Source organism: Scardinius erythrophthalmus (assembly GCF_964197995.2).
Source record: "Scardinius erythrophthalmus genome assembly, chromosome: 1".
Classification (NCBI taxonomy): Eukaryota; Metazoa; Chordata; class Actinopteri; order Cypriniformes; family Leuciscidae; genus Scardinius; species Scardinius erythrophthalmus.
In genome coordinates this window covers 55,429,253-55,451,338 of record NC_138221.1, presented here as the reverse complement: position 1 = coordinate 55,451,338, position 22,086 = coordinate 55,429,253, and the positions used below count along the sequence as shown (strand labels likewise).

General features: G+C 38.0%; 1 protein-coding gene across 3 annotated transcripts in view; it reads left to right on the top strand.

Annotated features, from left to right (window-relative positions):
• The first annotated feature begins 492 nt into the window (after positions 1–492).
• grb2b (growth factor receptor-bound protein 2b) overlaps positions 493–22,086 on the top strand; it is a 42,003-nt gene continuing 20,409 nt past the window's right edge. Inside the window, exons 1-3 of one of the 3 annotated variants that reach the window (XM_081381689.1) lie at positions 495–682; positions 1,783–1,862; positions 1,948–2,094. In XM_081381689.1, coding sequence (XP_081237815.1) covers positions 2,017–2,094 — 78 coding nt within the window. In that variant the 5' untranslated portion in view covers positions 495–682; positions 1,783–1,862; positions 1,948–2,016. Of the gene's footprint in view, positions 683–1,782; positions 2,095–22,086 lie in introns of all 3 variants that reach the window. The other 2 variants (XM_081381690.1, XM_081381688.1) reach the window with 2 other exon arrangements.

The following is a 22,086-nucleotide window of genomic DNA, read 5'->3' as shown; positions in this document are numbered from 1 at the left end:
GACTATAGCCTTGCTAAAATCAGTCGTTGACTCTCCCACTCCAAGAAAGTTTTCATTAAGAGTGTTCAGTTTCTCTAGATTTTGTTTAGCAATAAACCCTATTATGGATGAATATAAAGATGATGATATCCAAAATCCTTGTCCTTGTTGGAACATTTATTGCCCCCCCCCCATGAGGAAAACAGTTTAAATCATACTTAGTAATATTTTTTGGAATATTAATAATAATAATTATGATAATACACTATTTTGATCCTAAAAGTTAATCTGAATAAGTGAAGATGATGCAGTTTCAGGCCATGTGGTAAAAAGCAATGTTCTACACATCTGAGCATCCACAACCAACACAACGTCAGGTACTCTAGATTAGAATATGTTTATTCTCTGTTTTATTAAAACGCTTTTGGTATTTTACCAGAAGATGGCGCAATGCCGCAGCCAATTGAGCATCATTGTAAAAGTGTGTAATGACACAACTCGTCCACTAGGGGCAGGCGGAAGCTGCACATGCTGTATCGAGGAGGAAACGGAAATAAACAGAAAAATACAGCAATTTTTCACCATTTCAAGTCGGGCGAGGTACAAGAGCTCAACCTCACCAACGATTAAAGACTAATTGGAGTGGATTCTAGGTTCATTACAACGAGAGAGCGAGTATTGGCCCTTACAGTTGTTTAAAAGAGTGAGTATATGAAACTTCAGTTTTTCTCTGACTGCCAGCGTCAGTTTTTTTTACGTTAACATGACCAAAGGCCATAAGGCCTGTGTGCTTTACTATACATTATCAATATTCGCTATTATTTATGGTTATGAAACCTTCGCTTTTATGCTTCTATACATTTTGACAAAAAGTCGAGAAAGAAACTCAATCTCGTGTATTGTTTTGAAGTTGAATTTATAAACGAGACCCTTCGGAACTGTTCTGGAATTATTGATGTTTCTTCTATTATCACTTAAACGATACATAGTTGAATAGTAATACTTTAGAAACTTGAACATAATAGACAGTGAAAGTGAGTTTTATATTGTGTTACTCTATGCATAATTGTAAACAATATTAAGCATATCAGTTTTACAATTAATATATATTTTATTTGAATGTTGTAAACATTGTGTTATTCTGTTAGATGATGCTAAACGTTTCAATATGTATACAGTCAGACAACAATACTTAAGTGTCAAATGCTGGCCTGTTGATTTCCAATACTCTGCAAGATGTCAATATGATTCAAATGTAAAATAACATGTATGCTTTAGATACAACCCACAGCGGTTCCATTTCCGGTGTCCTTTACGCAATTTTCTCCGCTAGAAATCTGATATCGTTAATACATTACAGCTGGTTTGCTTAGCTGTGTTTGTGCTTCGACTTATGTCTGCGCAATCCTTGATATTTGCTCACAGGTTTAAACGAATAATATTCCGTGCACGTTCAATAGCACTATGACGTTATCGAGCCTTGCGTTCTCCAACGCTGAGAAATTCCGAACGTTTATTGGTCGAACACTAGACGGAGCGAAGCCAATTGGGTGTTGACGTCGCTTCTAGGGCTTTGATTGGCCGAGTCCTCTTCGACGCGCTAATCTGATTGGACGGTCCGCTGTGCTCGCGGTGAGTAATTGGCCGCTTGAGACGTCAAGCAGACGGGTTTCCTTCCTCTTTATGGGGAGCATTTGCTTTTTAATGCCAGTTGTATCGTGGGGCGCGGCCCATTGAACAATCTAGAACACTAGATCAACACTCTCCTATCGGCTTTTCTGAAAGAGTGTATTTTGTTTACAGGTTTCTCGCCGTGATCTTTATGTGAGGATCGCGACGGGAGGAGAGACGCGGGGCTGAGAGAGAGAGAGAGAGAGAGAGAGGCAGGTGGACATCCTTGTGTCTTCTTGGATCTGTGCTCATCATCGCTATTGAGATCTCATTGTCTGGTCCTCTGGTCCACAACAGGGATATAAACTGCATCAGGAGGCATTTTCCACTGCTTTATAACCACATAGGTGTCCGTCAGGCTGAATCATGGAGGCCATTGCCAAGTATGATTTCAAAGCAACTGCAGATGATGAGCTGAGTTTTAAACGTGGGGAAATATTGAAGGTAAGGCAAGATTATTTAATGTGTATTGTTGTTTATTAATATAAATCCACATGAGCGTGCAGTTTTATCTCGATCAGGATGTCTATAAGTATATTATTTCCTTACTTATTAATTAACTACTGAAACAACACTTAAATTGGATCTGCGATAATTGGTTTGTTAGTTATTGATTAGTTTTATTGTTTCGTCTTCTATTCACATGCAAGGAAGTATTATTTGCCATTTAAATGAAGTAGAATAGATGTTTTAAAAAATCTTAAGTAACGTTAGAGATGCACCGATTAAGATTTTTTCATGGCCGATTCTGCTTGCCGATTATTATTATTATTTTTTTTACAAGCAAATGGGCCAATTCCTTCATGGCTAACTTTTACTGTTACTTTGCTGTCATTACAGCTTGCGACCTTAACGTCCTGTTCACAGACTCTGTAATATTTCCAAATGGATGACATTTTTGGAAATTAATCCAATGCAGTTTGTGTGCATGGGTGTATTTCCAGAACACAAATCGGCGAAAGTAAAACAAATCGAAAACCCTCCCGGCTGGTTCCAATTGATGGTTGGTCGACCGGTGCATCTCTTATCTTATATATCTTATGTATATTTCAACAAATTATCACCGTCAATATGTGCACATGTTTGTTTATATGTACTTATTTAGCAGATGCTTTTATCTTGAGAGACTTGGAAGGGAAAAATGTAAGGAATTGATATTTTAGAGCGTTTGTATGACGAATGAACAAAGACCAAAAAGAGACATTTGTTGATTTCAGTGAGTAGTTCCTGTGCATTTCATGGTCATTATTTCCTCCCTTCTAATATCTCTTCCGTGATATCAGCGTAGTGTCATCATCCGAATGACTGTTTACGCAAGCACATAATTTTTCTTTCCTCCTGCGTCTGAATGTTAATCTCAAGCGCAGCATCTGTTAATCCGGCCAGACCTCACAGATGTATGTCGCTGTCCAGCTTATGTAAAGCCGCGGTCTTTCGTTCACTCCCTAAGGAGAGTTCAAGCGGCCCTCTTTGAGCTGGATTGCATCATTTCAGATGTGCGGAGGAAAGGGCTTGTACTCAAGTGCTCGAAGATTTAAACGCAATCATTCTAATCCTTCAGGTTAAATATGGGGGCATCTTTCGTGCATCATGCACGCATAAGCCTCTCATAGGCACGTCAACCGCATCATTCCTTTGATCTGATTACCTGAGACTATCATCAGGTCTTTGTCTTTGCGATGGGACGGCAAAGAGTCACTAAATGAACCACGTGCTGGAGTGGCGAGGGTGAAAACGGATGACATCAAGAAGGATTATGACATTGGTCTGTTCTTCTGTGGGCTTTTTTTTCTCGACTTCAGATTATGTTGTTGGATAATGCATGCAGAACAACAGGGTAGTAATGAGATGATTCAACAAGGAATCATGTATGTTCACGTGTGTGTTTGAAATGATTACATGCAGAGATCTGACTTTATTTAGTCTCTTTTACGCCTTATACGCAAATATAAGAACTATCTAAGCAAGTAGGCATTCCCCTAAAAATTCTCTGTACTCGTCCTCATGTCATTCCAAACCTGTATGACGTATGCATTTATTCTGGTTTTATCCATTCAGTGGATGTCAATGGGGTCCAAAACGACATTGGACCCCATTGGCATTCATTCTATGAACAAAAAAAAGCATTAAAAAAAAAGAAAGTCCGGCAGGTTTGGAATGATGTGAGGTTGAGTAAATTGAGATAATTTTCCATTTTTGGCTGAACTGTCCATTTAGTTTCGCATGTTGTGTTTTGAAATGCGTCAGGAAGAGTATTTCAGCGCACGTTAACATAAACTGTCTTCATTTCTGCTTATCAGTCACAATGACACAGCGTTGTCTGTAAAATAACTGAGTTTGCTCAATCTCATCAACAAACTGCAAGATATGTTTTCGGCCCTGTGTGTTAGAATGTTCTGGATCTACCTGACAAGTTTTACTGATTTGTTTATAGGCTAGTTCACACTACCCCAACAACCATTGCAGTTTGGTGTAATATTGTGCACAAACATCAAGTAAGTGTCTTTACCATTGCAAACGTCGTGAGTCTAGAGTAGCGCACTGACTGGCTCAAAGTCTACCCACTTCCCACAATTCCTCTCTGTCTTTTTTGCAGTCTGATGGAAAGAAAAAGGGGGAATCACACATGTTCTCATGTAGATGTTCAGCGTTGTGTGTTCTATATGGTTCTGTGGAGTTGCTGGCCATTATGAACACACTGTGCGCATTTTTGAGTGCTTTCTTGTTTTTTCTTTTTCATTTTGCATCTGTGATTTGATGAGGAAGTGATTCTTCGGAGTGTGCAAAAAATACACCATCAGTCAGCAAGGGTACTAAAATGTCCAGAGAGAGAGAGAGAGGTCTTCTTTATTGTCTGTCAGCATTTTATTTTATACTTGATTTACATTTTTGAGATGAAAATGTGAGTGGTGTTTGCATAGGAAAAAGTCACCCCCACAATGCAACGGGGTTCTTGGTGGTTGTCAAGGTGATGCTTTTCAGCTGCTAAGGTCTTCTGAGTGGGTTTTAGAGCAATTGCTCTGTATAGCCTTAGTGATGATTTCTGTGTGTTTTAGCAAATTGGCTCCAACTTAAGTACCTGTTGATGGACAAGTGCAGTTCACTTAAAGAACGTCTTAAAGACTTCCTTATCTTTGAGCTCGTCAGCCTCTAATGTAGATGTGACGTCTAGTATGACATCGACATATCTGAAAACGGTGGTGATGTAGAAAACCCGCAGGTTATCTCTTGGCCCTGTATTACTGTACCCTGAATCGTCAAAGACTGAGGTTGCAGTGGTGAACATGCTCAAGTAATCTTGTCTTGGTTTCTTTTCTAATGAAACTAATGCAATAGCCAAATGAGCTTCATCCTAAGTGTAGTTCACCTTATATGGCTTGTTTTTAGTGGTCAGTGTGGGTTTGCCAAAGGCAAATACTGATATCATGAGAGCAGGGTGGCTGATTAATAATACAGTTTAATGACAATAAATGAGAAATACAGTAGCAAAATGTAAACACATTTATTTTTATACAATATTAAGCCACCAGAAAAAACAGAAACGCGTGTTCTGTATTATTACCAGAAAAACGTGCACTAATTAACAAGGATGTCAGTAGATCTTGAAACTGGCTGGTAATCTCAAAATAACCAAACTGAATCATTTTGGCTGATATCAGAGTTTTACTATTTTGTTCTTTTTTCAGCACAGGGAATAAAATGGACATTTATGCTGTCTTAGGCAGGTGTTTCAGCTTGTGATGGACACATATATAGGTAGAAGACACTGTGAATAGATATAATGCACTGCAGTGGATTTAAACACACTTTCCTCTTGTGTATGAAGTTTGGTCCATTAGTCAAGAGGAGTAAGTGCATGTATTCAGACCCATTATGATAGTGCTATCATGCTTTTAACAGTGTTTTGAGCTTTAAGACACCAAAGATATCGGTACGGTCCTCTTTGACTTGCAGGAAAGCTTTGACGTTGTGACAGTTATCGTACACATCGACACATGCAAGTATTTAAAGTATGGAAGGGGTTTTTTTTGTAAATAAAGGGATTTTGCGGGGTTTTTGCTTGCTACCGCAATAAGAGGAACAACCTGGTTTTTCTTTTTTAAATTTACTTCTAATTCATCTGTGAGATGAAAATAAAAAAGACAAAATCTCTTCTCGTTTTGCTTTTGATAGCTGGTCGGCGTGCAGAATGATTTTCTTAAGTGGACAACAATGGCTGTTTCTCTTGTAACAGATTGCGGAATAAACATTGACCGGCTGATGGCTGTCGCTGAAAGGCCAAGCGTCTTTGAATTGACCTTTCATTCACTCTTAATTTTCCACATTGATGGCTGATTGGGAAGGACTGCTCCGTTTAAGGGTCTGTCTCATCTTAGAAGCGATGGAGACGGAGTCCGTGAGAACATTAGCTCGAGGGTTCGTTGTCCCGCTAATATGAACATGTTTGCAATGCTGTTGAAACATGCCATGAGCGTCTTCCTGGGATAGCAGCACAGCTCTGAAATGAGTCATTATGCTCCAGACTCTTTATTCTAGGAATAACCATGAGCATCTTTTTCCAAAAAGAATGAAAAAGTTTTATTTCAGTACTCACGGGTGATTCAGAATACAATAAAGTAGAGATAAAGGTTGTAACGCTAAGTTAAGTATTAAAGTTCAGTGTGTAACTTGTCTTGCAGATAATGTTGCAGACACGAATGATACTTTGAATTGTGCGGCTTGTTAATAAGAGGTGTTGTTACCCAATGTCTTGGCTTCGATTCCCAGGGAGTGCATGAACTGATAAAATATATACCTTGCATGCAATGCAAGTCAGTTAGGATAAAATCGTCTGCTAAATGTAAATGTAATGTTAAGTTTATAAGCGTTTAGATTTCAAGTTTTTGATTGACAAAATAAACATTGAAGGAGGGACCTGAGCCAAATCTGGAGAGTGGAGACTAGAATAGCTTACACCTGGGGTTGGGTTATTTTTGAGCTTGCGTGGACTAGCAACCCACCACATTAAAAAACCCCTGATCAGAATACCCTAGCAACGCCCTTGCAACCATGCATGTCATGCATCCATTGAAACGCTTTCTCTAAAGAGATCAAAGACTTGTTTTCTTGACAGTAAATCTATCAAAGGTAAGGTTTAACTGATAATCAGTTTGATATTTAAATTTATAAACATTTGAGACCACAAATTATTCAGACACTTTGAGCATATTTTGCTTAAGTGCTTTTTCTTTAATTGCTAATGCGACCTTTTTACACCACAGACTGAACAAAATTAAGCATTGCTTGGTAATTGGTTGACCTAAATTGGTATTATCTCATTGTGTACTTAAATTTAACAGCTGACAGCTATTAAACCTAATTCATTTGTCAGACAGTCTAACAGAGGGATGGCCAAAACCAGTGAAATATCAACTGATTTGAGTTCTAGTCATGTTTTATTACCATTTTCTAAACTATAGTGAATAAACTGTGATAGTGTGAGAAATCTTGAAGATGTCTGAATACATTATGGTTTGACTGTAGTTACATCTGATAAATGACATCCGCTCAGTGGTGAAGGAACTTATTTAATGTATCATTTGCTTAAATAAATTATAATAATATTTTTTATCATTATATTCATAATGCATGCTATGCTGTCTCTAATTTTTTCCTATTGAGCCAAAAAGCAGAAATACAGCTATGATTAAAAATGTATTCTGCATGTTTGTCATAATCTATATCTGCCGTGATGACTGGTAAAACTGTCACTCTTTATGCACAAGATCAGAGGTTTAGTCAGGACTCAGGTCAGGTGTCAGTTGTGGGTTTACTAATGAGTGGTTGCAGATGCTGCTGTCTGTTGACCTGGGGGCAACGTTTTTTGTAGGTTTCATTTCATTCCTCCACAGTTTCAGTTTCTCCCTCGTGAATTTCGAATAGTTTCAGCAGCTGTCATTCAGCGTCCCCTGCGTTTCACCTCTGACAACTTCATAAAGCTGCCGCATGCTAAAGTCGGTTATTTGCTCTTTATGTAGTTTGGTTTATCAGTCTGGTACATTTGCCTCTAGCTGTGGAAATGAGGTGAAATTATCCTGGAAAATGGTAATAAAAACAGTTTGCTAATGCTATAATAAACTGACGCAATTTGCATTGATATCAATAGCCTACATTTGTTTTTCCGAGTGTTCTTTTTTTTTTTTTTTGCTCCATTTTTTTTCTCTCTCTCTCTCTCTCTCTCTCTCTCTCTCTCTCTCTCTCTCTCTCTCTCTCTCTCTCTCTCTCTCTCCCCCCCCAGACTGTGACACACGCTCTGATCTTTTCCTTGAGATGAGTCGGTAAAGACGGACATGATTTAACAGGCCCCTGCTCCATTGCCCTCGGCCTCTAGTCAAGCTGAATTTAGCATGTCAGCTATTAGACTGCATTGCTGCCCTCTCAGTTCATCTGTTCTTGTCTACTTTGCTAGCAAGTCAGTCTCCGTTCACACTGACTGCAGTTTGCATTGACAAAACCAGAAGCCGTTGTTTTTTGATGAGAGTTGGCGATCTCTGACAGCAGAGACCACTGGCGATGTGACAATTTTGAGTAGAATTAAACTTTTAATAAGACTAAGGTTGGATTGATACAAAAAAGGTGGCTTCTGTGCGATACCAGACTGGTACTAAATCGTTACCCCAAGCAACACATACTCAACAACAAATGTCTTGCGCAACTGATGAAATTAAACTAAACACATGCAATGTATTAATAAAATACTATGAATTTTTTTTATTGACACTTCACTAATGTTGTATGTTTCTTCCATTGTCGTCTGATGGCCTTCTCATTAATGTTAATTTATATGTCATAAATATAACATTTCATACTTGTTTATGATGAATAATTAAATTCCACCAAAGGGTAGAAATTTACTTTTGCTCCTAATCCAAAAAATCTGGATTTAGTTTAGACAATTTGGTAACACTTTTCTTAAAGGCTTTATATATAATGTATTTTAATGCATTAATTATGCGTTGCAATGCATTGTATGGTCTCATGAATAATTGTAACCACAGTTATGAAACATAGTAATAATCTAATCATTGGAACACACCTTTATAAAATATAATGCATTACAACACATCAAACAACCAATTTTCAGATGTAACAAGGAATCTGCAAATGTTACAATGAATTTTAACTTTGGTTACAATTATTCATGAACCGATATAATGCTTTATAACATAAGAATACCTTTATAGTGCATTATACATAAAGGCTTTAAGTGTTATTGACAACAAGGAAACTAAATGTTATAATACACAGATCAGATTCTGAGAATTGTTTAGTGCTTTTACACCATGCAGCAGATCGCAAGCAGATAGTGGAGTTCATGTGATAGTGTTGCAGTTGGTTAATACAGGAACTTCTATTAGCAACGTGATTTTTAGTCACTGAGTTGCTTCAGGCTGCTCTTGGCGGCCTAAAGCTCATCATCATCATCATCATCTCAGAGGGAAATGGCAGCAGGCTTGTGGTTTCTTCCACCTGTTCTGGAGTTTTCTGCTGTGCCCTGTTCTGGAGTTTTCTGCTGTGCCCTAGATCTGGAGGTGGGGGCTGTTGCCTCCTCAACCCAGCAGCATCCTGAACACATCATTCCTGTACAGAGCCGGCCGTGTTGCAGGCAGGTTCAGCAGGTTTGGTGGGTGTTACAAATATGAAGTGAAACACATTTTGATCGTTGATATGAATTTGATTTTAGCACTTTATAATGAAGTAAAATGCACTTCAAAGGTGTTGTTACAGCTTATGGAACGACTTCCGTTGTTTTTTGTCAGACAAGCAAATGTTAAAGGGGCCCAATTATGCTATTGTAAAGGCTCCTGATTTTGAGTCTCCTACAACAGGTTTACATGCATCAGAAAAAAAACTTTTTCTCATAATATACATTGCACATCACCAAATTGTTCAGTGATTCTCAAATGACTCAATAGACTCAATGAAACAAATCTTAATCCTTCATCATTACTCGAAGTAGTAAGAACGACAGACAATCTGCAATCTTATAGACACTATTTTTGGTAATAGTTGCCCTCAACTGCTTAGCAGAACTATTTTAGTAAGACAGTAATAACATGAGTTGGCCGGTTGACCGGAGACCTACACAATATAAAACACAAAACTACATATTTTGAAGTTCCAGAATAGAATTTTGAACTTCTTAGAATAAATATTAATAATTATTCATACTTGCATGTTGTGATTCTGAGGAGCAAGCTGGTCCAAATAAACTGGGTACTGACCCGTCTTTCAAGAGCAAGCATTTTGCGAATCCCGCATTAAACTTCGAGATTTGATAAGCAGTCGGACGTGTTTGTGGGCTGGTCAAGTTGTTCACGGGCGGACAACATACAACATTATGCAAAGGTATCTTCTAGAACCGTAAAGCAGTAGGATTCGAAACAAAAACGACTCGTAAAGGCGGTTCAGTCAATTCTTTCTTTAGGGAGACAATAACAATATTTATCGAGCACTTTTGACTTTACAACCTTGCAGAACGTTTACATTCACAGACAGTTATATTACACACTGCATAAAAGGGAATATCTGAAAAACGATAATAGGGTCACATTAATGTGCAGCTCAATAACACTTTAATATCAAGCATGTCCTGCACTAGACGAGTCACCTGACATGATTTGACTGATTTAGACAAAATGGACTTTCAATAAAACCTGGCTGTTTATGCAGTAGATAGGCGAAAATATTAAAGGTCCCATGACATGCTACTTTTGTGGGCTTTAATATAGGCCTTAGTGGTCCCTACTACTGTATCTGAAATCTCTTTCCAAAAATTCAGCCTCTGTGCAGAATTATAGCCACTACAAGCCAGTCCCAGAATGAGCTTCCTTCAGACGGGCCGTTTCGGTGTCTGTAGCTTTAAATGCTAATGAGGAGGAGAAAGGCGGCGCAAGGTGGAGGGTGGGTGTGGCCTTGACCATCTTGCGGCAACGGTACCTTGCATGTTTACGTTGGATATATTGCAATGGCACGAAGACACGCAGTCGTTCAAGCATTTCAGTTTGAACCAGAATCTGATCCAGATGGAGAAGCAACAGATGAAGAAGTTGCAACTCAGCGGCTCCAGCAGGACGTTTCCGAATGGTTAGTTTAAAATATTATGTTAGCTGTTTAAGCTGGACATAGCATGGGGGGAAAACTGTTTTTTTGTGCCTAGATGTTCTAGTACACAGAGATCTGTAATGTCTGTAATTTATCATATTCCAATTACATAAAGCTCTGCGATCTTGAAATGCGGATATCGCGCGCGCCATATAACCAACAGGAAAACAGTTATCCAAATAACAAAGAAGTGTACAACACTCTCGTTACAGTGTGTGTATTCACACACATACTTGATGCTGTCTACCTTTACATTAGCGCAAGTAACTGCATAGCTAATGTGACAGCCACATTCTACAGTACGTGTAACAAGCTAGGTAACCATAAACAGTAAAGCAACACACTTATATATCATTAGTTGACTTAGTTGTCTGAGGTGTGCAGCTGAGCCAAAGAGAGTTGGTACTGATCCAGACTTTAGTTTCAGACATTCAGCAAGCCCAGCTCTGTATTGACCCAAGTTGAGGAAACAGTAGTCGGTGAAATGTTTGCCGCAGACATGCAAAACTTTGGGAAGTTGAGTCGGCGCATTTCCAGAGAAAATGAAATCAATCCACTGGTTCTTCTGGGGTTTGGATGAAGGAACTAAAAAAAGGCTCATTTGTACATCCAATTATTGAGCAATTATTATGCTTCGCTCGCTCAAAAGCCATGATATCTTTCGTGGACAAACTAAAATTGCGCATGCGCGTTCCTACCACCTAGCTCATTTTCTCTTGGGCGGGAAATATTCTCTGGGCGGGCAAAGCAGAGACAGGGGAGGTAACATTTCTCCTTATAACGTCATGAGGAGATTCAAGATCAGCCCGTTTGAGCCTCCATTTTCTCAAAGGCAGAGAAAGATAGCAAAAGCTTGATTTACACCGATTCAAATTTCTAGAAACTTGGGGACCATATACAGGCTAGGGGAACTCATATTAATGTTAAAAAAACCTCAGAAAGTGAAAATTTCATGTCATGGGACCTTTAAATCACTGCTACCTGACTAGGGAAAACAGAAAAAATAATTAAATGGATGAATATTTATACAAAGTTTTTTTCATAATTTTTTTATCACATTCTTCTACATACTACAACTTCTTTACTGCCAATTTCATATTTCCAATCTTTATTGTAGTTGTTGATAAAAGACATTGACTTCTAACGTATGCTGAGGGTTTGAAGCCAATGGCAGGTCATTTATAGGGATAGGCTTGTGTAAACTCTTAGGCTGATTGCTTGCTCAACGACTGCAACAGCTCAGTGGTTTTACCTTGATTATATCTGCAATCAATAGAGGGGCTCATCAAACTGATGGTGAGGCTGTGGCCTTGTGACCTACTCTAATTTAAACGTCTCTTCCTCTACAGTATGTGAGCAGAGTTGGATGCGTCTTGTTGAAATACATTTTAGTTGAGTCAGGACGGGTAGCTCGCAAGCCACTTAAATTTGTTGGAAGGATTTCATGCCACTAAGCTTTTCTTGTAAATAGATAATGCATTTTGGCTTTGTCAAATAAGTGCAATTAAAAAACCTAATTCAACCAAAACCTTTTTTTTTTTTTTTTTTTGCAGTGGGTAGATATACACTTGTGTCCATCCAGCTGTAAATGCGGCCAAAAAATGAAACGATAGTGCAACTTTTCCAGCTCTTTGATGACAGTGTGCCTGTGGTCTGTTGGTGTTGTTTGTGATGTTACGAGTAAAATAGAAAATAAATCCACTTCTTTTGGCATGTGTTTGTGTAGTAAGATGTATAACTATAAGTTGTGGGCTATAACTAAGGAAGAGACATTATATTAAATATTTGTAATGTATCTTTCAACATTTTGTTGGTGATATAAAATAAATCAACATTATAAATACCGTGAATATGTTCACATTTAATACCATTTGTTTGGCTCTGTAAGTTCTCAGCATTTGGCTAATTTTGCCTGTAGGGATTCTTTTTTTTTTTTCGGGGAGGTTTCTATATGCGAGCTGAGATACGTCATTGATCTGGTCTTGTTAGAATGTGAGCAATGCATGGAACTAAACGCTTTGCAAACGTAAGCCCAGCTTCACTCTAAAGGTGCACACTTCTAAGAAATCCCCCTGAAGTGACTCGTGACTGACAGGTTCTCCACTTCAGCTACTAATACTGAAGTTTGCTTATTACTGCTCAACCTCTTAAAAAGAACCTGTCACTAGTGGAAACTGTCATGTACGATTACTTTTTTCTGGAACGCAGTCGGATTGTCCTCACTTCCCCTAAGACTGCGTCTTAAAATGTAATAAAGGGGAATGGAAAGTCGTCTCCTTCGGCTTAATGGAAGTTCTGAATCTTTTTCCCTGAAAGCCAAACTTGCTTTTAAACTATTCATCACCCATTGCGAAGAGCAGAAGCGGAAGATAAGGATATTAAGTAGTTGAGTGGCTTTGGACTGAGAAAATGTGGCTTACGTAAAAACTCAAACCCATGTCTCAAAAAAGTCCTTAATGTTTAAAATAACGGTGAGGTTAAGGACAGGAAAGGGGCGAGCTGATGAAATGTTAATGTGTTCATGCATAAGACAGTTAATGTGGCTGTCTGTCCTGTAATTGAAAAGAGTTGTCAGACCGTTCATTACAGGCACGAATATGTTACATTTTTAATGACAAAGGACAGAATTAGTCTTGTCTGTTTTAGCAGCCATCACAAAGATTCAGATTTGTTTTAGATAATTTAGGTTGTTTTTGTCTAAACTTCTAAATTATAAATGTAGGGCTTGAAAGAGAACTGATTGAAGTGTTTGGGACCTTGAATGTTAAGCACAATTAACGCTTTAGCATGAAAATATGCAATATGCAACAAGTGCCTTCTACTTAAACTTTTTTTTTGCTTGGAGTAATGTGCACTGCTTTTTTATATTTAATTAACTGAGGAATATTTTCAGTTAATATTTGAGTGAATTGGATATAGATGCCACACTTCTAAGTTGTCGTCATGTTTTTATGTTATTGTTTGGTCACACAAACCAAAGTTCTAAATTTAAATGCGCCAATGCAGTGAGTGAGTGCCCTAAACTATTCTGCATGAAATATTATGTGTATATGGAATGCAGAAGGTTTTGCAAACTCTTCATAGCAAAGCCATAACAAATGTTGCTTTGCTAATGTCGCAGCTGTAAAATAGCAACATATATGCCAATAATTTTAACATGTTTGGTAGAGCTGCTTTTGACCAAATCATATTAGCAATTAAAAACGTATTATTCCTTGGCTCTGTCAGCAGAGCCATTGTATTTTGAAAACGCTTGTTGTAGCAAAGACATGCTGTATTCTAATTTACATATTGTTTTAAAAAAAAATCAAGCATATTTAGTCAAAGTTGACCCTCTTGATTCTTTGCGTCATCTTGCTTTGTATGTATTATCAGCTGCTTCACGTAACTTTGCTGTTGGCGTCTTTTGTAGAGGAGTTCAAACATTTTTATTTTTTTCCTTAAGGCATTAATCGCATCAAAGCTGTAATGTGCAAAGCCCTGTTTTCTGCATGGAACCACTGGATTTTTCCAAGAATAACTTTTCGCTTTCCAAATCGATTTTTATAAGCCCAAAGCTGAAAATAAACCTAAAAGCTGACTGTCGGTTTAAGAAAAACTCTTCATCAGTTCTTGTCATAAGTCGATAAGCATTATGTGGATGTTAAACTTGGTTTTTGAAAAGATTAACTCTTCCTCCTCTGTTTTGTCAGTCTTGTTACTTCCGTTCTACAGTCTTCTTCTCGACTGGTCTGGTTACAGACCGCATTTCGGAGGCTTTTTATTTAGATCATCATGACCACACTGGGTTCTCAGAAGCAGACATGCAATGATGACATTATGTGTGAATGTCTTATGACAGCTCAAGTTTAGATGATCAATGAGGCACTTTGTTAATGTCCTTTTCTGTAATATAATAATCACACGTTTGATAGCACATGTAGTTTGTACATCTTATCACTGCAAAACACGTTTGGTTTACACTGGAACAATCAGAATTTGTTGAACCCTTTGAACTTCCCTTTTTTTGCCTAGGCTGTTAGGGTGCTTGACTAACCTTCCTTTAAGAAGCTGATACCGACTATCGATTGTATAATTCGAATTTTAGATTGTTTGATCTTTGGTGGATTAAGTATCATTAAATGGCTGTTATAATGTGATGTCATTGTTTTCATAAAGCTCTCAGATTTTTCCATTTTTGGAAATTTTCTTGCAACGTCTTGTGGTTTTGAATCACACTGCCAGTAGAAAGGAGGAACTCATCTTGTTTAGACGCACATCAGCTGAGCTGTCTAAACATGCACATAATTAAATCTAGTGCTTTTGAAACTTTAATAAGATTCCCTTGCACATCCATCAAAGGGCTTTCTATTACAACATGCTTTTCATGCCAAATTAAAGTTGTTGTTTTTTCATTTAAGTTTTATAATTCAATATTTATTGTGGTCATAACATTTTCCGTTTACACGACACCGTTTTCAACTAAAAACGTAAAACTTTTTGTGCGTTTTGGCCGTTCGTTTACACGACAACAGCGTTCTGGGTGCCAGAAAAATGCAAACTTTTGAAAACGGGTTTCAAAGTGCAAGTTTTTGAAAACGGTCTCCGTATAAACAACAAAAACGTGAATCTTTGAAGACAATTACATCATGCACATGCGTATTACGTGTTCCGTCTATAGTGTTTCATCGCCATCTAATGGCCTGGCAGCAGAATACAGAGTTTTAGTCGTTTTCGCGGATCCGCGTGAATGGGGATCGTTTTGACAATGTCTGTGTGCGGAAAACTCAAAGGAAAAACTTCTCTGTTGTAAGCTCATTGTTGTCGTGTAAACGTAGCCTACGTTATCATGTTACTTACAGCCACTTTCTTAACCAACAGAAAATGTGTCATTTTAAAGCTTAGAAGCTTGGCTTTAGTGAATAAAGGGAATATGACCATCACTTAACAAGTGCTTTTAAATTAGCTGACATATTAGAAGTGCTCTGTTTTCATAGCGTGAAAAAATAACTGCTTTACATGAAAACGTGATCTGTAAAGTCATCGTACATAACAGATAGACTTGTCTTGTTTAAAAAGGTCTCAACTAGCTGAATACAACAAGCATATTTTAGTTAGAGACCAAACTATGCCAAGTATTTGTATGAAAAAGCACCACTGGCACACGTGTAAACCGTATACACATGATGCTTTAGCACCACTTTTTTGTTTGAGTAAACCATAGTAGGTCACATTTCTTTATTTAGAGCAGGCGGTCTCGAGCGAGGCCAAACACAACATAAGACAATGCGTAAATCACAGAGTGACATGACGCGCTGCTTGGCTGAAGCTATAGGACTTCTGGGATCCAATCGGCGGGGTTAATTATGTTAACAATTGGGTTTTTGGGTTTTCAACCCTCAAGGAAAGACAAGACAGGACATATTTGATTTCTCTTCAGACTGATGTTATATATCCACCATGGGTTTTAGAGCTAAATCTGAAATTTTGTAAGGCACAGAAAGCCAGTGCTTTACACACACATGTGTGAGACGACTTTAAATGTTAGCAGTTTTATGTGGAATCTGTAAAATATGTACGATGTTCTCCATTGGACGGTCAGTGACGCATCCGTTGTCCTCCTCGTCATCTTCCTGACCCAGGCGTTCTGGGAAACCGCATCAGCCTGTAGGGGGACCGAGCGCGTGCAACGCCTCCCTGGTGACATCAGCATGTGAGCTTGCACTCGGCTTTAACGCTACTTTGTTCTCACTTCCTGTTGGGTACAGCTTCCACCCCCAGCAGTTTCCTGTATCCGCAGAGCTGCAGTGGAGTGCGTGCGGCAAACATTGAGCAGTCTGATTCTACTCTAGCTTCACTGTCTAATCACTGTTAAAAACCTGTCCCGTCCTGCTTCAGACTCTACGCGCACTTGCTAGGAATTTTTTATTTATTTTTTCCTGATATCCTTCAGATATTTTTTGGCTTTAGTGTTTGAGTTGTTCATCGCTCTCTGTTGGTAATCAATCTTTCTAGATTATTAATTGTGTGGCACATAAAATCAGATTCCGTTTGAAGCACTTAAATTCTTAAATTAGGTCAAATTTGTGTAGAATTTCAAGCTAAATTAATAATATATTTATTTTTGATTGTACCTTGAGAATAGTGATACAGCAAAGTTTTGTATTAAGGATTCATAATTGATATTCAGTTATATGTCTCAAATTATAATGCCATTTTTAAATAGACTTATATGGATTCATAAAAATAAAGTAAAATTGATTAAAATTGATGAAGTGTATTTAGTAAAAATGTATAAACAAGATGACATGCGTTTAAAATAATTTAACATAAGTTAATTTTGAAGTGAACAAAAACTAAAATAAAAAAAATGATTTAGTTTACTATTATTCATTTCATATTCATTCAAATTCAATATTTTAAATTGAATTTTTAAATAAATATAGAATAAAAGAATTGAAATGAGTATTAAGGAAAGAATCGTATAAATGTATCAGTCGTACAGTGCAATATGTAATGCCAAAACTGCATTGATAAAAGCATATCATTGGCGAATATGAGGTTGATTTCTCTTTGTGTATTTGCTGTCATTTTAAATTTTACGATTCATATTTCAGCCGTCACACTTTCTCCATCAGCCATTGAAAAAGCCATATCGGTTGAGCTCCAGTCTGTGTGTTTATATTACACTCTTTACATTCAGTGTTATTGTGTGTTTACCAGTTATGCAGTTTCACAGTGGACATATATTTGTCTCTAATGTGCAAGTAATAAATATTTGCTCTCCAGAGAACAACAGCCTCAATCACTCTTTCATATTTTCTCTGTGAAGCATAACAAGCCCCTGTGTGCAGCATGACTCTGTGAGCGTTGCATCAGCAAAAGCCTCACTCATGCATTCCACATGAGCGTGTGCTGAAATGAGGCAGTGTATGTTGTGCACAGTTACCTCGCCATGCATCAAATAAAACCATAAGCAGTCATATGGAGAAGAGTGATTTGTAGGTGACGGATGAGGCTGCCCTCGTCAGGGCCGTTTCCAGCAGCACGGCAGTGTTATCAGCAGGCTGGATCTTTGTGGACTGAGTCATTGTGGCTAGACGTCCATTGTAAGCGCGGTTAAGGTGACTCAAAGACGGCTCAATAGGCAACTCATCAGAAACTGCAGCCAGTTTGACCCTTACGTCAGATTGAAAAGAGGTCTAAAAATTTGCACCTAAGAAATTACCATTCCATCCTTTCTTTTATTTTTGTTTTGGTAACTTTCTTCACGCCATTCGTTGTTTTATGTCCTGCTTCCTGTCGCATAATGAAAAAAAAAACTGCAAAAAAAAAAAAAAACTAGACTTTTAAATGATTTTAAACTTGACTTGTCAATTTATTTTTTATGTGATAGTGGGTTTCTTCTTTTTAGACCCTATCTTAGATTCTCCAAATACAGATTCCTGTTATTTGTATGGAAGAGATGATGCAATAGTGAAACAAACTCATTGAACAAACTATTTAAATGTCAGAACCACAGAGGGACTAGCAACCCTTGAAGAATCCAATTTCGGATGATTACAGTAGCAGGTATTGAACAAGGTGGCTAAGATCACAATCCCGTGTGGGATGAGCTCATTAAAACAGCCTCCTAAAGCAGGGATTAACACGGCCCGTCACTTGTTGACCACTTTGGCTTGTTAAGAGCGTCCTTGCTAATGCCTGCCTCACTCTCTCTGCCTCTGGATTAGAGACGTGTCCATAAACTGTCTGTCACTAACTGTGATCACAGGCTTCTGCTCATGTGACATCGAGGACACTGGGTTACATAACAGCACAATCCATGATTTATAATTCACGGATGGGCAAGCAGAAAGACTTAGTCAATCAATAGAGCTAAACAGGTTTGATTTAATCTTTTGATTTGAGTGGAGCAGATTAAAGTTTAGTTCAGATCACTGGTCCTTACATGTGCCATGTGTCCTGTTCACTTACTGTCTTCATGTTAGTAAGTGAATGATGACACCCTTTCTCATTATGATTTATGTTTGTCTGCCAAGAAAACAAGGAAAAAATCTAGAGATGCATTGATATTAAAAGCAGAATTTAATTGATAAACAATTAGAATCGAATTGCGATTTTCTGATTAAAATTGTGATAGTAAAAAAAGGTGCATTTTTTTTTTACGAGAGAGAGAGAGAGATGCAAAATTTGACCCAACATTTTATACTTCTATATTTATTAATATGACTAATAATAATTATTATTATTGCTAAATAAAAATATTAAACAAAATAAGAAATATTATTATTATTATTGTTGTGATAACATTATTAAAAAATAAAAAATAGAGTATTTAAGAATAAATATAACAATATAATAATAAGAAAATATTTATATTTTACAGAAAACATATTTTTACGAAAAACTGCAGGTTTAACATGCAGGCAGCCTATGACTATAAATCATTAGAAAGGTCTAGTGATTTTTATAAATCATGTTTTTTTTTTTGTTTTTTTTAAGATTAAATTAAAGTGAGCATGAGATGACAGATATATTGTGCATCTCTAGAAAAGTCCCTTTCATTAAGGGAAGGACATGAGCCATTACCATAGAAACTTGTGGAGCTCTTTTCGGTTGGTTTATTTTCAGGAACACAATTCTAACAGGCTTCATTAATCCCCGAAATATGATGAAATGGATTCTCTGAGCACAAGCGAGCTATATTTAATGAGCAATCAGAAGTCCCAGCGGGAGAGCTGTGAATCAGGAGGAAAACGATTTCTGTTGATTGACTTCTGCGGCTCCCTGTCTCTGATTGCTGAGCCCTGTTGTGAATGAAAACGTCAAATGCTCTTTTAAAAGTCGAGACCGTTCGCCTCTTCTCCATTCAGTGTTTCCATTTGAGCATTTCTGCGTGAATGTTTTCCCCAGGGTCAGCAGAAATGGCATTGCATGCAAATCCAAGTGTAACAATGCCACTTAACTGTAATCAAACCCTGGAAATGACTGTAATTTGTGGTTGCGTGACCTAGCCCTCCTCATCTGTAGGGATAATTAAGCGCAGTGACATCACGTCTGATCGAGAGCTGAGTCCTGAGTGAACGCTCTGGATGAAAAGGCCTCTTGGGAGTAATAAGCACAATAAGGACTCTTTGCTCCCATAAGGACGTCAAACTTTCTAATTACTGTATCTTAAACTGGCTTTAAATGGGTTTTAATTTGTCTTGCTACCTGCAGTTGCATGTGGCATTTTGAAACGTCTCAATAAAACGCTCCCATCAAAAGTGCTAGACCTTGTAGAACTTTGATCCTTGCAGATTAAGATTCGGCTTCTCACGATTACTTGATGCATTTAATTCGCCGGCAGATTGTTCGCTTACCGATGCAATGGTATTAGTGACAGATGTTTCTCTCCTCCATCCCTCTTTCTTCAGGAAGAACATTCAGAACTGAACCACCAGCGTCCCAGATCAGATTCTCTGGTGGACGTGGCTTATTTTGGTTTGGAAGGGTTATGATGTTTACATGCAAAGTGCATCCAGAAGGTTTCAGCATCCCTAATTTTTTTTATATTTTATTGTATTTAATTAAATTAAAAATGTTTTATTCTCTTTTCTGTTCTATTGTATTTCTCTTGTCCTTTCCGTCTCTCAAAACTCTCACTGGCTGTTACGTTAAAATATGCAGAGTCTTCTTTTTTGTGTGTGTGTGTGTGTGTGTGTGTGTGTGTGTGTGTGTGTGTGTGTGTGTGTGTGTGTGTGTGTGTGTGTGTGTGTGTGTGTGTGTGTGTGTGTGTGTGTGTGTGTGTGTGTGTGTGTGTGTGTGTGTGTGTGTGTGTGTGTGTGTGTGTGTGTGTGTGTGTGTGTGTGTGTGTGTGTGTGTGTGAGAGACAGACAGACTGGCAGCGTCTGTTGCCTGTAGAACTGTCGTCCAGTCAGGCTTAAGCAGAGACTGACACTAGCACACACACTGGTGTCTTTGTGAAAGTGGACGCTGGGATGAAAGGAAGACTTGTTGTAGTGCACATCAACGTCTATGGTGGTGTATCGTGCCCTGACCCTTTGTGAAGTTGTGGATGCCCGTGTTGATAACCACACAAGGGTTATGATATGAACCACTGGCCTATATTATATAAGATAACAGTCTGTGTGATTTCTCTCTTGATGTTTTCATTTGCTTAGGCAGACACAACTTAGTATTGCCTATTTTACTACTCAAATACTGTACTGCCTATTGCCTAGTTTACTACATATATATATATATATATATATATATATATATATATATATAGATATATATATCGCTTAAATTATTACTTTTTCTTACAATTGGTCATTTAGTCTTAGAAGTTTACATAGTATTGAGGTGATGTTTGTCTATTTGTATTTTTTGTCACCATCGACAGCAGATGATGGGCCGCACACCAGATTAATCCACACGTTCAGATAATCTACTGTCTTCATCCATCACAATCCTCTCTGGATTGCATTGCCGCCCCCTCTTGTCTCTCTATCACGCTATGAAACCTTTAGCATTGACCCTCATCTGACGGGAGACTCCAGAGTCTCCGCAGATGCGTCATCTCCATCAGCATTCATATTCTAAACTGTTACTCTGGTTACCACCTGCTATATTGACTAAATTAGAGGTGGTTGCAGTGCGTTGTGGGTATCCCGACGTTTCTTCTCATCTCAGGCTGGGAAGCAGCGGCTGTTGGTTGTAGCAGAAGGCCATGACAGCTGTGGATGAGATTATCTCTGCCACACAAAACCAAAGCGCCATTACTGTTGCGCCATAGTCTGATTAAAAGTGGGAGTGAGTGCTGGTGGATGTTGACAATAGAGATTGTGTTTGTAAATGAGAGAGAAAGTGTAGGCCACAGCGTTCAGCTTAGCACAAGAACGCAGTTGTGTGCACTGGTGAATCTGCCAACAAAGCAAATAGTTTTCTTTCTCTCTGATTAGATGTTTCAGGTTCAACTGTGTGTATTGGATGACAAAAATGGAGGTCTGCTGTTGAAAAATGAGTGTTGTGAGGGATTGAGCTTGCCCAATTTATCTCTAATATAGATCTCACATCAGCAACCTCATAAGGGGAGGAGTTAAAAGAGACAGTCGAATTTGTTTAAGCTTGCATGCTAAGCCTGAAAATAGTGTGCCAAGAAAGGACAATTTGTAGTACCATTGTTGTCAGATTATTTTATTACAAACTTAAATATGTGATTTGAATATAATTTAGACCTACAGTTTTGGAGATTTATGTTGGTAGGAGCCCAACTTGCATGCCTTGAAATAGCTATTAGTATTACGCTAGGGGCTGCATAACAAT